Consider the following 12,723-nt stretch of genomic DNA (forward strand, 5'->3'; position numbering starts at 1 on the left):
TAGAAACTAATTCCTAGACCTGTAGGTTACGGAAGAGCCGCCTACATCTGGTTCTGGGCCAGCGCGCCCCACCCGCAGAACTGCTGGATTCTTTGTTTCCTCGCGCGCGCACTCTAAAACCAAACCCAAGAGGAAGGGCACGGCCCAGGGTGGGTATGCCCTGAACTATCCGAGAGCCCTCGAGTAGGAAAAGACGTTCACAAGAATGCTCTCAGGCGAGGTGAGAGCGGGCGGAGTCCGGGGCGCTGCGGCACCGCGGGGAGGGCGTATGCCTGCGCCGGGTTGGGGTGGGGTGGGGGGGACAGGAAGAGGAGGGCGGGGTGAAGGGGTGGGGTGAGCGTCCGGGACTCCGGCCCAGGCTCCTCCTGCCTCCCCCTCCCCCTCCCAACCCCCGCCCCCTTACTAAGGCTCCCAGAGCGCCGCGTTCCGCTCACTGGCCGCGCGTTCCAGCCAGCCAATCGTCCCTGCTGCGCCTCGGGCCAAGGTGAGTTCCGCCCGCAGCTCCCGGGCCGCCCCCAGCCCCGACTTGGCGCCTGGGGAAGCCCCCCGTCGGCTGTCGGGGCTCGCGCGGTGTTCCGGGCGCCGGCGGCTGCTAGCTGTCCACTTCTCAGCGTCCTGGGCCACACCCCGGCGAGGCGGGCAGCGCCCCTGCCCCGATCCTCACGGACTGGAGGAGGGGCGCTCGTCCTTTATTCCCGGACCGCGGTGTGGGCACCCCGGGGCCTCTGCCCTCTCCTCCCTTTCCATTGCTCCTTACTGCCACTTTTCCTACTTTTCCACCAGTCTCCCGAGTTATCCGAATCCCCGCTTCTCGCCCCTTGTTCCTGGCTGACATGTTTCTCTGTGGGCTCGGGCTGCAGGCTGACCTCTGGCCAGATGTGTGTGGCCTCCTCCTCTGAGCTACAAGGACTGAGCTGGACGGGTTGGCAGCTTCCTAAAGGGCACTGCTCAGTCCCTCGCCCAGGTGCTGCAGGTTGGGCTTCCTGTTGTGTGTAGGTCTATTTGTTTCAGTAACAAAGCTTCGCTAGCCGGCGGAGAGGAGAATATAGGAAGGGATTTCCCTACTGAAAGGATTCCCTTCTTGGAATTCTCATTAAACAAGTGGAACTATAAAGAAGGGAAGAGCAGCCTGGATGAAAGACCTTCCAGCCCAGATTAATCTGGCCCGGTGCAATGAACAGAGATAGACTTGCCCTTGGTACCAGGTCACAACTTGAGCTCAGCCAAAAGAATGCGGCTTCCTCCAGCCCTGGACACTGCTAACTGTCCATTTAGACTCCAACTAATTGAAACCGGGACTCTGCCAAGGTGGGTGGTTGGGGCTGGTGAGGAAAGCCAAGGAAAGCCGAGCAGCTATAAGCTAGGCAGAGCAGAGCCCTAGGCCAGACTCTGAAATACATCAAGTCCACCTCTCATTCCCTCTCAAGGGGAGCTGGGAGCATCATGCAGGGCCTGGTGAGCACAAAGGGCTCCCAGATTCTCCTAGAGCAGGCCCGTGACTCAGCTGTGAGACCATGCGGGTGTGGCCCCAGTGCTTCCAGATAGTCTGTGCAGATTGGTTCCGACAGAACACTTCCCAAAGAAGGGGAACTGTGCCATCTCAGAGGGCATTTTCCAAGAGGAAGTGAGTCACACCAGTACTGGCCAGCTATCTGAAGGAGAGGTTTCTGGGCTGAACTGTGGGTGAGGGCAGCAACTGGCTTGACAAGGCCAAGGTGAGACGCACCCCTGTTGTGTGATTGGCCGGCATGCCTGCTGACAGGCTGCCCCAGCTTTACTGGTGAGGTAGCTCTTCCCGTTAAGATGTTTTTAGCAGCAGCTGCAGGTTTCCACCCCCCAGCCCTGCAGCTTGAGTTTCACACTGCTGCAGTGGCTCTTTATACCCTGCACTTCCGGGGAGACCAGGCTCATGGAAACACCCAGACAGTGATCTTTGCCTCCAACATGTTCCAGCAGATTGCAAAAGATAATACCAGAGGCTAGGGCAGAAATGAGTTCATATAACTCATGGGAAATTTCTTCATCAGTCCGGCCCCCACAGATTCCTAACCTGTTTCTATTTCTTGTCTCTCCTGGATGGCATATATGCCTTCCTTGATAGCCAGAAGCTACTTTCTTCATCGTGGTCCTTGGCCCATTTGAAGTTTCTTATTTCAGTTCTTCACGTTTTCTTGAGGATATCCTGGCCATAAAGTACACTGATTTTTATTTTTTTTAATATTTTATTTATTTATTTGACACAGAGAGAGAGAGAGAGAGAGAGAGATCACATGTAGGCAGAGAGGCAGGCAGAGAGAGAGGAGGAAGCAGGCTCCATGCTGAGCAGAGAGCCCAATGCGGGGCTTGATCCCAGGACCCTGAGATCATGACCTGAGCCGAAGGCAGAGGCTTAACCCACTTAGCCACCCAGGCGCCCAAGTACACTGATTTTTAGATGATGCTCTGCCCTGGCTTTTTTTGCAAACAATACAGGATGGGCCCTTTTCCTCCCCAGTCTGGCCTTTGACCAGCCCCTCAAGCAGCCACCCCAGTGAAGTCAGCCCTTGGGCCTGGTGGAGCTAAGACTGGGTGCCTCCCTGCTTTCCAATGAGAGTTCCAAAAATGTGGCTTTTTTAGAGCACTGCCCACTTGGTATGCCCTTGGATAAAGCCCAATAGTTCAAAGTTGAGGGAAACAATGGAATCTTTTCAGGGTTTTGATGTGTAAGTTAGCACTCTGAGTGCTGGGAAAGCTGGAATGAAGGCTTAGCATCTTTCTTAAGCTTTTCATTTTCCTGAGGACTCAACAATTTAGGAATCTCATATCAAAAACAAAAAGAATGAATTTGCTTATTTTTTAACAATTTTCAGCGCTTCCTACCCCTTCACTAAAATAGCGACCACTCAACCCACCAATGGTTTTAACAGCACTGTCACAATGGCTCCCCTTTGCCAGTTCAGGCTGATGTCTGACAGCTCTTCCAGGAAAAGTGAACGTGCTCCACTGGGATAGAGAAGGCTTCTGAGTTCTTCTTGCATCTGGAGTTTTTTCTTCGCTGCCCACATTTTTGATGAGCAAGTTTTATGTTAGAGGAGAGGCAGGAGAGAGAGCCTGGATCCAGATCCATTGCCTCAACTCATTTTTTCTGAATTCTTTTTAGGGATCAAATTCAAAAATACCTTCTGTGTTCAATTTAAAAAAAAAAAAAAAAAGAAGAAGAAGAAGAAAGAAAGGAAAAGCTTGGGGCGCCTAGGTGGCTCAGTGGGTTAAGCCACTGCCTTCGGCTCAGGTCATGATCTCAGGGTCCTGAGATCGAGTCCCGCATCGGGCTCTCTGCTCAGCAGGGAGCCTGTTTCCCCCTCTCTCTCTCTCTCTCTGCCTGCCTCTCCATCTACTTGTGATCTCTCTCTGTCAAATAAATAAATAAAATCTTTTAAAAAAAAAAAAAGAAAGGAAAAGCTTTCTTCTCTTTTCTTTTCAAAAACTCCAAAGCAAAAGGAAGGAAACCTCAAACACATTTTTAAATAACAGATGTTTGTTTTGACTTACACCCTGCCAATTATTTTCTGGGTGGGCTCTAAGAAAACTAGAGTATGGACAAGACACAGAAGAGCAATGTAAATCAGCCCTCTTGCTCTTTAGAAGTGTCCTTTTTGAAATTACGGTCTGGATCTGGGCATGAGTCCAGAGCAAACATTTGGGATCGCTCAGGAACAGACACTTTTCTAAGGAGGCCTCCTGCTCCCTGCTACTCCCAGGAGAACTAAAAATGTACATTATTGTCACTCATTCTTACCACTCCATTGAGCAGGCTGTGGGAGGGCAGGCTGCTTATGGAACCCACAATCTAGTGGGGAAAGAATCAGAAACACAATTAACTAGAATTCAGAATATATTTTTAAACAGTATGCCATTAGCTGGTGAACTCCCCAAAGGCAAGCACCAGGGAGAGAGAGAGAGAAAGTGTGTGTGTGTGTGTGTGTGTGTGTGTGTGTGTGTGCGCGTGCGCGCGCACACCAGCCTAACGTCAGGGACGTGCACAGCAGGTGCTCAGTGTAGGAGGACCAGAAATGGAAAATGTAATTCCCATCACTGTGACTAAATTTGTGGAGTCCAGGGTTCTTTTCTGTAGAGAGAACTGCACAGAGAAAAATTAGAGTTCTGAGCCTCCATCATAAAGACCTCTTACCCAGGCAAACAGGTAGGGAGGATACACAGACATCAGAATAAAATGACTGAATAAAAAAATGCAAGAATGATGAGGTAGTTACAGCTTGCGGAGCTCACAGTGTGAACCAAAACACAAGAAAACAGCAGGAGTGAGAAGAGAAAGAGAAGTCATGTTCAGGGTCTGGCCAGACCTGTTTAGCAGGACACATTTTTTTTTCCCCTGGGCTCACAGAATGTGCTTTTGTCTGTACCCTACTGCTCCATTCATAGGCAGCCCCTTTGGACCACTTCCCCACTTCACCCCAGCTTCACATCCTTCTGCCGAGCTCTGAACTACAAGGGTTTCAGTGCAAACCCGGGTGGTCACACCTGCACTTCAGGTCCTGCCAAGGGGTTTGTCTGATTGATTCATTCATTCATTTTGCAAACACTTATCTTGCAGTTCATAGAACAGAATAATTCACAGTTCTTCCTCTGGAGGATCTTAAATCTGAGAGGGAGATAGGTGAAAGATTAAGTGGATTGAGTTTCAGGTGCAGAACTAGGTTGTGCTGGGTACACAGGATGCTGCCCCTCTTAGCCCCAGTGAAAATGGAACGGAGTGTGTTGTGTGATTGGGGAGATGGAAGCGCCAGATTCAGGTCTCTGAACTTGCTCCTCTAGTACCAATGGTCAGCACTGCAGCCTTCCCCACCCAAGACAGGAAGGCTGCTGACTCGGTGGGGCAGCAGCTGCATTGGGGAGGAAGAGCTCCGTGACTCATCCACTAGCTAAGAGAACAGTTCTAATCACAGCTTCTGCCCCTTTTCCTTCATCTTACTTGAAAACCAATGCTCTGGCTCCTCCTTCAAAACAATAATTTGCTCGTAGCCCTGCTTAGTACTCTCTGGGCACTGGTTCCTGATGAGATCGTTGGCATCTCCTCTGCTTATCAAAGCCATTCACCTCCATGAACTCAGATTCCTGTCTAGTCACTGTTCTGCGTTCTTATTTCAAAGGTCTACCTGACAAATTGGGAGTCGGCTGGCTGCTGTTCTTACTGCCCATTTGTTAAATAAAACAGCAATGGGGAGGGGAAGATGGGGGTCACGTGGCTTCAGAGAAGAAAGCTTCCTAATGAATGTGGACAAGTAGGAGTGGACTGGAGTGATCTGAGACCTGAGCGTTCACTCGAGTTAGACTGGCCTCACTCTCTCAAAGATATTCAAGGGTCGCCAAGATTTCCTGCTTACAACTTATATTCCTCAGAAGTTCCTAAATTAGCCTGTTCTCCCATTATAGGGGTCCTTACTATGCCATGTCCCCTTTCTTCTCTGGCTTTGCAGTGCACCTTCCCTCTGCTCTGTGCAGAAGGTGAGCTGGGTGTCTGGTGACCAGTACCAATTTTGGCACCTTTGGGAATCAGTTATGAAGAACCCTGCTGCTCTGAGCTTAGACACAGAGGGGTTTTGTTTTTTTTTTTTAAATACCTCTGGTCGGGCGCCTGGGTGGCTCAGTGGTTTAAGCCTCTGCCTTCGGCTCAGGTCATGATCTCAGGGTCCTGGGATCGAGTCCCGCATCGGGCTCTCTGCTTGGCAGGGAGCCTGCTTCCTCCTCTCTCTTTCTCTGCCTGCCTCTCTGCCTACTTGTGATCTCTCTCTGTCAAATAAATAAATAAAATCTTTTAAAAAAAAAATAAAATACCTCTGGTCACTGACTCCTTTCCTGACTTATTTCAGACCTGGGGTGGGATCCCACATCTTTCCTCCCCTGACTCGTTCAGCTCAGTTCTCTTAAATTGCTTGACTTCCAGAACAATCCAGGCAAGGGCAACTCCATCTAAGCGCTGTGGGTTGCCATTGACAACCACTGGGGCTGTGTATGAAGGGAGGGAAAAGGGTGTGGTTCCCCTGGAATTCATCTCACAGTGGACCTTGAAGCATTAATTTGCCGATCTTTCCAAGAGAACTGCCTTTTGGATGAATCATGCCAGAGTCTGGCGTGTAGCATTCTCTAGAGTAGCACATTCTTTAGCGTGCTGGTTCCTGCACTTTTCTGGGGATTAAAGGAGTAGAATTTACAATTCAGAAGTATAATTGCTCAGTCCCCGTGGTCACCAACTAGCTCTGCCTTCTCCTCTGTAAAAGATAGCATTTAGAAATCTGTGTTGAACACACATCCGTCAGCAGCAGGAACCAGACCGAAATCATGTTTCTGGTTTCTTTGGGTGCTCCAGCCAGGAAAAGTGCCAGCCTCTTCATCAATCTGTGCTCAAAACCTGCTCTTGTGCCATGAGGTTTTGGGGAGCTTACTTATTTTTAAGATTTTACTTATTTGATAGAATGAGAGAGAGAGAGCACGAGGGAGGGGTGGCAGGGGAAGCAGCAGAGGGAGAGGGAGAAGCAGACTCCCTGCTCAGCTGGGAGTAAAATGTAGGGCTCAATCCTAGGACCCCAGGATCATGACCTGAGCTGAAGGCAGACGCTTAACTGCTTAACCAACTGAACCACTCAGGCTTCCCTTTGGGGGCTTTTTGTTTTGTTGTTGTTATTTGTTTTTGGAGTGGTATGCTGCAGTCTCCATTCAGGTTCACCTGTTTCTGTCCACTAGTGTGATCTTAAGTGATGTTGGCCAAAACTACTCTGTTCTGACAAAACATTCCTTCCAATGAAGCCAAAATCCACTGAGTTTGTATTAAGCACCAGACACCGGGTCTTGATGTGGCATATGCCCCCAGGTCATTGTACCTGAACAGAATGATCTGACATGCTTCTTTTCCCTTCTTTTAAACACTTTCCAATGGAAAAGTATTGCTCTCCCACTGTGCCCCACAATCAGAGTGGTTCTTCTGTGCTTCCTGCCAAAAACTAGGTCCCCGAAGGAGTTGGGGATATACTGTTACTTGTTCCTTTTCAAGAAACTAGACAATGAGCTTTGAGTAGCTTTGAGAACCTGCATTTTACTACCAGAGATGCAAGCAATGTGTTGCAAGCAATAACAAGTTCAGACCTTTAGTAAAGAATACACGCCCAGGAAACAAAATTTGTTTGTAATCAGATTTGTATTTTTCTTTTTCTTTTTCTTTTTTAAGAGAGAGAGAGAGCACATGCATAGCGTTGGGGGTGGGGGAAGGCGCACTGCAGAGGGAGAGAGAATGTCAAGAAGACTCTGCACTGGGGCACCTGGGTGGTTCATTCGGTTAAGCATCTGCCTTTGGCTCAGGTCATGATCCCAACATACTGGGATCAAATCCTGCATTGAGCTTCCTGCTCAGCAGGGAGTCTGCTTCTCCCTCTCCTTCTGCTGCTCCCCCAGCTTGTGCTCTTTCTTCCTCTTTCTCTCTCTCAAATAAATAAATAAAATCTTTAAATTAAATAAAATGAAGACTCCACACTGAGCAGGGCTTGATCTCATGACCCTGAGATCACAACCTGAGCCAAAAACCAAGAGTTGGACACTCAGCCACCTATGCCACCCAGGTGCCTTTTTAGCAGATTTCTAAACCTAGACTTAAACTGAATCAGGTTACCTAGTTAAGCTTGGAGGGTTGAGGTTTTCAGTATTAACCAGGCTTGACTGTGTGGGTTGTTGGTATTCAGACGTATCTAAGAGTCAGTCCCATGTACCAGTGGCAAGAGAAAAGATGAAACCTCTGCTCTTTCAGTAGATGCTTTGTCGGTTAAAAATAGGAATATTAACCTTCCTTTTCCAAATGATTAGTTTTTATTCCTCATTAGGTGATTGATGCAGACTTAGTGTGCAACTAGACAAATTCCTCATTTAGAACACCAATACCTGAGGGGCCCATTTCTATCAGCAGGAGGCCCAACACCTGAGGTGAATGGGGCCTTAGATTCGTTGAATGTTAGAGCCAGAAAGGGTCACATGGATGACCTAATCATTTTCCTTCCAGTTACCCACAGAAGACTGGCAACACATGTATCTTAAAAGCTCATGTAAACTCTTTCTTTATATCTTTTAAAAGGTTTCAACAGACCTCACCAAAATGCCGTCTCAAATGGAACATGCCATGGAAACCATGATGTTCACGTTTCACAAGTTTGCTGGTGATAAAGGCTACTTAACAAAGGAGGACCTGCGAGTACTCATGGAAAAGGAGTTCCCTGGATTTTTGGAAGTAAGTCCTGAAAGGCCCAGAAAGAACCAGGCATGAACACCAGGACTTCTAGTCTTGGTTGCTATTCCTTCCACTTTCCATCCCTTCCCTGCAGAGGCCCCTAGTAGAAGAGTGTCTTTGTTCCTTACTTATTAAACATTATTGAGTGCCCACGGTTTGTAAGATGTCATAGGGGAAGCAGAAGGTAGAGAAGACACACTCCCTGCCCTCAAGGAGCTTACAGTGTGAAGGTGAAATAAGGCTGCACACGCAGAACCACAAGATGTCCGTTGAGAGAGAGACGGAGAAAAAGGCCTCTCACCAGAGAGGCATCAAGCAGGAAGTGGCCACCTCAGGTCATAAACCTGGCATTGGAGATCTCACATTCTGGTCACATCCACTCTGAGCAATTCATGTCTCTTCTTAGATCCCTTCAGATAAAGGCTTTTTAAAAATAAGTGTCCTGCTCTAATCTAGAAAGGAATGGTGTCAAGCATCTGCTGAATGAGAGCCAAGTGTGACTCAGAAATCACTGCTTTCTTCACTGAAAATGCTCTGAGTCCCACAGACAGAGGGGCCCATCAGGACTAGGAGAGGACTGTGCCCTCAGCTCAGACACCTCAGGACATTGGCCACAAGGCATAGTTGTCCTTTTACATCGTAGCCCCTCAAGATGTGGCTGTGGTGTTTAACCGAAGGGGAAACATTGCTTGACAAAGTACTAGCATGAAATGCAAGCCCCTTTCTCCTGCCACTCCTGTGGTCATTTGATAGGATCGTTACCCGGGCGCCTGGGTGGATCTGTCAGTTAAGCGGCTGCCTTTGGCTCAGGTCATGTGGGATCGAGCTCCATGTTGAGCCCCATGTCGGGCTCTCTACTCTGCGGCAGCCTGCTTCTCCCTCTACCTCTACCTGCCACTCCCCCTGCTTGTGCTCTCTTTCTCTCTCTCTCTCTCTCTGTCAAATAAATAAGTAAAATCTAAAAAAAAAAGAGGAAAGGATTGTTACTGTGCTTGGGGTAGAAAACTGCATTAGCCTCTAACAGGTGAAGGGTGCTGATGGTAAATTGCTGAGTCCTGCGCCTTGTCCTCAGCCTGGTGGTGAGCACATGAGTCGAGCCCCTGCCTCCCAAGCCCGTAAACATGGGGTTTTACAGTATGCTCTGATTCACATGTTATCCACACCAGTTAAGTAAGTAGATACGCAGAGCCTGACAGGGGGCTCACAGCCACACGGGCCACGATGCTAGCGCAGAAGGCTGCAGAATATGCCGCCGCTCTGCTTCCACAGCCCCAGACCATGAATTAGATCTTGCTTTGTCCTCACACTGGCCAGGTGGCATTGGCTTCCGGGCCTCAGTTCCGGCCCCATACATGAGAGGGCTGGACACAATCACCTCCACACTTCCACTCTCAGGGATCCTCCCAGGCAAGCATAAAATGCAGGGGCATGTGTTCCTTGCAAGCCTGCCCATCACACAAAGGCATTCTCCGTGTACTAACCCCTTGTTAATTGCATTGTTGCATAAAATGAGAAGTGAAGATGAACATCATGTGAGACCCAGACTCTCCCCCTGAGGCTTGGTGGCATAAGAAACGTAAGGGCGTACAGACTCTGGAGTACAGAATGTGGCCGTGCCATTTATTCCAGGCATGGGTCCTAATTCCGGACACACCCACACTTGCTGCACTGATGGAGCATTTTGTTTCTAAAGTTGACCTCTGTGTCATCCAAATTTCACTCCTGACCGCAGCCAGGAAGCTGGGGGTGAGGCCAGAATTAACTGAAACCCACCCGAAGCGGAGGCAGCCACACGGAGTGAGTCGTAGGTGACAGCTTAGGGTGGAGTTTACAGTCCTCGAGTGGGAAATGTTGCTGCTTTAGCATAGGGGGTTTCTGGGTGCAGTGTGGAAAGATCCAGCACTCCTGAGACACTGCGCATGAGTTTCCTCACTCATATGCATAATCCGTGGAATTACAGAGACTTCCCCTGAACACCTTTACACCTCCAGAGGGCCTCATTTCCCTCACTGGTTGATGGTCTGGCCTCTGGAGGATCAGCCACATTATGTCTAACCATCATCACCATCCTCACGAGGAAAAGGAGAGATCTGAAACTTACTGCCTAAATTATCTTATGAGCTCTTTTCTTAAGGAGTTTCCTTTTTCAAGGATTTGACCACACTATCAGAAACAAACACTTGTTAAGAGGATGTAGGCTGGGTCAGACCCTGGATGGGTCACTTGTTAAGCGTCTGCCTTCAGCTCAGGTCATGATCCCAGGGTCCTAGGTTCGAGACCCGTGCCTGGCTCCCTGCTTGGAGGGAAGCCTGCTTCTCCCTCTCCCACTCCCCTTACTTGTGTTCCCTGTCTCACTGTGTCTCTCTCTGTCAAATAAATAAATGAAATCTTAAAAAAAAAAAATTGTGGGGGCGCCTGGGTGGCTCAGTGGGTTAAGCCGCTGCCTTCGGCTCAGGTCATGATCTCAGGGTCCTGGGATCGAGTCCCGCATCGGGCTCTAGTCCCGCATCGGGCTCTCTGCTCAGCGGAGAGCCTGCTTCCCTTCCTCTCTCTGCCTGCCTCTCTTGTGATTTCTCTCTATCAAATAAATAAATAAAATCTTTAAAAAAAAAAATTGTGAAGAGAATGTAGGCTGGCACGCTGCAAAAAAAATGGGGACTTTAGGGTGGTTCTCAGGCAGAATCGGGTGATCTTGACAATTGTGGAATTGGCTGAGCCAGAAGCAGAGCAGATCAGAAGGTCATGGCAAGTTCACAGCGGTATATGTGGTGGACTGAGAATTAGGAGGCCTGGTCTAGCTTCTCTGACATGAATCTCCTCTTCCTAGAAATAGGCAGTTCCTAATATCTCTATAGTTCTATGAAAACATACCATGAAAACTTCTTTCCTGGCTTATGAATTGAATATAAATTTACTGAAATGCTCCCTCAAGACAGAAAAATACATTTAGGTGACCTCCAAAAATCACTTACAACCTAAAACAAGAGTTCAGATAATTGGAAGATTATATTAATTAATGGTGTCAGCAGAGCAAACAGAGAAGCTTGGCACAGTAACCACTGACCAATATTTCTTGCCTTTGTTCTTTTTTTCAGAATCAGAAAGATCCTCTGGCCGTGGACAAAATAATGAAGGACCTCGACCAGTGCCGAGATGGCAAAGTGGGCTTCCAAAGCTTCTTCTCGCTAATCGCAGGGCTCACCATTGCATGCAATGATTATTTTGTAGTACACATGAAGCAGAAGGGAAAGAAATAGGTGATACTGAGCACCACTCCTGCCCAATGAGAGTTCTCCCAAAGGGTCTCTTAAGGAATCTGTCCCACAGCTTCCCCCTATATAAAGGATTCCATTGGCAGTCGGGGACCCTCAGAAAATATACAAATAAAATCCAACCCCCATTTGAGAAGCAGAGAAAGAAAAGTCAGATAAGCTTTTGATTTTTATATTATTTGCATCCTTTTGCCCTCAATAAATTCCTTTTTTTAGTTCCTCACTTGAGATGGAGTGGTTGTTCCTTCTTCAGAAATGCTTGGTCCCCGCTTCATTACTGAAGAGCCTGCATGTCCTTGGGCAGCCTGCTGACTGCAGAGCAGGCAAAGTGGGAAAGCTCTCTCCATTCAGCCTGGGGTCTGACTTCTCTGACTGATCTGCCCTTGGAGCTGTGTCTAGCTGAAGGACCAAAACTTCAAGGACTAAGAGAAGGCACTTCCAGAATATATCCTAATTTTATCATTGCTGAGCACCGTCTTGTCTAGTTAAGTCAGAGCCTTGCCAACAAGCACTTTGGATGTCTGAGATGTCAGAGTCCAATTTTCATTGTGGAGTTTCAGCAGTCTTGGGTAAAAATAAGCCTATAAGACAACCGATCAAAAAACAGTCTGGTGTGATGCTTCAGTAACAACAACACACTAACATATGTTGAGTTGTCACGAGATGTGTCCTGATTGGATTGTGATGGCAGGAAACAGGCCAGCACAACTTACAGAATGGGGTAGTCTTTTCTGTTGAAAATGAAGTGCTGGTATCAATGTCTTAAAAAGCAGCCAAACGTTCCTCCTAGCCCTGTCTGCCTACTGCAGGCTCCAGCATATGTGCATTGTGTGCTATATGCTTACTGATAACAATGCCCTGTTTTTATGAAGAGACGATGTATGAATTGGTACATGAAATTTTTCCAGTTAAATAGGTCGGTGAAGATGGAAACATTTGTTCTAACGACTGGACACTTCAACAAAATTCTGGGGAAAAGCTCAGTATAAGGTCATCCATCCTCACAAGAAAAAGCATGCAAAAGAGAACAGGGTAGTCCAAAACTAACTTTGGGAAAAGGAAATCTGTAATTAAATCAAAGACATAATTTTAGCCATTTTATTTTGTCTCAACCGAGAAATGAGCAAGGTAAGACAACTCACAGCTTTGCAGCGATGGGATTAGATCAGGTTTACAAAGAGGGAT

The 12,723-nt window shown here is 48.0% G+C and overlaps 1 protein-coding gene across 1 annotated transcript; it reads left to right on the top strand.

The window, feature by feature from the left end:
- The first annotated feature begins 333 nt into the window (after nucleotides 1–333).
- On the top strand, nucleotides 334–12,307 carry S100A10 (S100 calcium binding protein A10). Its single transcript, XM_046002700.1, has 3 exons — nucleotides 334–484; nucleotides 8,114–8,266; nucleotides 11,362–12,307. Exons 2-3 carry the CDS (start codon nucleotides 8,135–8,137, stop codon nucleotides 11,521–11,523), a joined length of 294 nt encoding a protein of 97 aa, XP_045858656.1. The 5' UTR covers nucleotides 334–484; nucleotides 8,114–8,134; the 3' UTR covers nucleotides 11,524–12,307.
- The last annotated feature ends 416 nt before the right edge of the window (nucleotides 12,308–12,723 follow it).

Source organism: Meles meles, chromosome 1 (assembly GCF_922984935.1).
Source record: "Meles meles chromosome 1, mMelMel3.1 paternal haplotype, whole genome shotgun sequence".
Lineage (NCBI taxonomy): Eukaryota > Metazoa > Chordata > Mammalia > Carnivora > Mustelidae > Meles > Meles meles.

Bases quoted from the DNA above. Each gene is read 5' to 3' on its own strand.
- S100A10 (XM_046002700.1), top strand. From the start codon at position 8,135: ATGCCGTCTCAAATGGAACATGCCATGGAAACCATGATGTTCACGTTT. The intron at 8,267-11,361 runs GTAAGTCCTGAA...TCTTTTTTTCAG, and splicing joins AGTTCCCTGGATTTTTGGAA to AATCAGAAAGATCCTCTGGC.